General features: G+C 49.7%; 1 protein-coding gene across 1 annotated transcript; it reads right to left on the bottom strand.

Moving 5' to 3' along the window:
* Nucleotides 1–232: 232 nt before the first annotated feature.
* kcne4 (potassium voltage-gated channel, Isk-related family, member 4) lies at nt 233–772 on the bottom strand (the record flags this gene model as incomplete). Its single annotated transcript, XM_080844505.1, has 1 exon — nt 233–772. The coding sequence occupies one exon, from the start codon at nt 770–772 to the stop codon at nt 233–235; it is 540 nt and encodes a 179-aa protein (XP_080700631.1).
* Nucleotides 773–2,302: the final 1,530 nt, after the last annotated feature.

Genomic DNA, 2,302 nt, shown 5'->3' with positions numbered 1-2,302 from the left:
TAGAACAGAACTTCGTATTGCTGCTTTAAAGAACATAAAACACAAGTCATCCCTTCAAGTGGGTTCCAGGCGCCTCGCGATGCGCAAGACCTGCTGGTCTCAGGGTCAGAGGAGTGTGCGTCATCGCGAGTCAGTCTCTCTCCTCGTGAGGACACTCTCTAACACACACACACACACACACACATTGCGTCCTGATCCGGCGAGAGGGTCCTCGCTAGAGTGCTTCTTTGAATCACGAGGACTCTTTGAGGTTCTCCGCCGATCCGTCGCTGTTGTCTAAGCATCCCTTCACCGGATCCTCGGGACCTTCTCCGGTGCCGCTGTCCCGCTCCTCCTCTATGGCCAGGCACGCGTCCACGGACGAGCAGAGCGAGCTCACGCTGCTCTGTTCCACTGAGCAGAGCGCGCACGCCAGGGCCGACGGCACCTTGTTCTCGTGGAGGGCAGCGGCGGGAAGTGGAACGTGCGCGGACAGGGGGTTCGAGAATGCCGGGATGGTGAGGCTCGTGCAGCTGTGCTTCTTCAGGCTGGCACCCCACTCTCGCTGCTCCTCCTCGTGCAACAGGCGCGTGAACACGTTAGTCCTCCTCTTCTCGTGCTGCCTTGAGCGCAGGTAACCGATCATGATGGCGATGAGGAAGATCCCATAGAAAGAAAGGAGTATGATGATGTAGAGTCGCGCGCTGCCCTCCTTGTCTGCCGATGAGGTCGCGCGGGTGATATCGTCTAGTAGAGGTGCGTCAGCTGCGCTCCCGTTGCGCGAGCTTTCCATGCCGCGCCGGAGTCGTAAACTTGGCTTGTGATCTAAAGAAGACAGAAGTGTATTATGTTCAGCTTTAAATGGAAATTGAACAGAACAAATAAAACTCAGACACTCACGCACACACACACACACACACTCACAGACTGTGTCTATGTGGCTACAGTATGTCTGTGTGGTCAATGTATTCCTAGATGTGTGTATTTTCTTTACTTTTAAGGGGTGGGAGGAAAAGAATAGTCCGTTAAACCCGCTGGGATCTTCTGTTCAGAAGTTTGGCGCCGTTGCCTTACTTTGCAGAAATGAAACTCTCGCGGGCGGGTCCACCGGCACCACGGCGGCAGGGTGTTTGCTGTCGCCTCGTCTCTCTTCGCTGGAATTCCCGAGATAAAAGAGGCTCGGAGTTTTTTCTAGTGTCTCATCGGTCATGGGTGAAATAAAACGACAAATGGAATAAATAGACAAATAGATAAATAAGTAGAATATTACGGCTTTTAAAACTGTATTAGTCTATTGGCACAATTGCGTCAGCTGTCTTGCCTCTGACAGCTTGTGCGCGTGTGTGTCTGAAGTCTGAGCAGACTTTGTTGCCGTGTCCGGTTTAAATACGAGCCTCGGGAGCTGCGTGTCACGTGCGCTCGTCTGGACAGCCACCAAAAATCATCGGGGTGGCCACGCGCCAGAGAAAACTATGTCGAAGGCCGAGCCGGTAATATTCACCACGTAACGCGTTGCACACGAGGGCCCGCACGTTCTCTCTTCCCGTAAGAAAATAAAACATTAAAAGAGATGTCCCTATCTGTTTCTCTAACTAAATGTTTAGACATCTCAATATTACTCCCTCTGTTTCTCTCTCATGACAGGGATGGGGTAAAGGCACAATGAAGTGCTTATGACAAGGATTATTCAAAGCTGCTGTGGAGAAGAGTAGTTAAGAGATTTGTTTTTGTTAAGTGTGGTTTAAGATTTTTACATCCAATTTTGGTCTCAAACTGTTTCTCCTGTGTGTATGTGTGTGTGTGTGAGCATGTGTGTGAGTGTGTGTGTGTGTGTTGTGAGGGAGTGAGTTAGTATGTGTGTGCGTTTGTCCGGTGGCATTGGGTGTGGTGTGGTGTGTGTGTGTGTGTGTGTGTGTGTGTCCGGTGGCATTGGGTGAGGGGAGAGAACGGAGATTACACCATCATTCCATCATCATTCCATCATGTCTGCATGTCAGTTGCCTGTGTGGATAGCTACACTGGAGCGGGTGTGTGTGTGTGTGTGTGTGTGTGTGTGTGCGTGTATAGTTACAGTGGAGCCTGATATTATCTGCCTCTGTGTGTGAGTGTGTGTGTGTGTGTGTGTGTGAGGATACTGGCCTAAGTGAGGGGCATCATTTAATCAAAATGACATCGTTTTCAAAATGGTGATGAACTCAGTGGCCTGGACATTATCAAAGCCTAAAACCTTTCAAATGTGTGAGAGATTGCATGAAGAGGAATTGTCATGAACAAGAAAAAAGTTATTTAAGTTACATAATTATTGATACCCAGCAGACTGATG

This window comes from Sprattus sprattus (assembly GCF_963457725.1).
Source record: "Sprattus sprattus genome assembly, chromosome: 9".
Classification (NCBI taxonomy): Eukaryota; Metazoa; Chordata; class Actinopteri; order Clupeiformes; family Clupeidae; genus Sprattus; species Sprattus sprattus.
The sequence above is the reverse complement of the archived record's forward strand: the minus strand, read 5'-3'. Positions and strand labels throughout refer to the sequence as shown.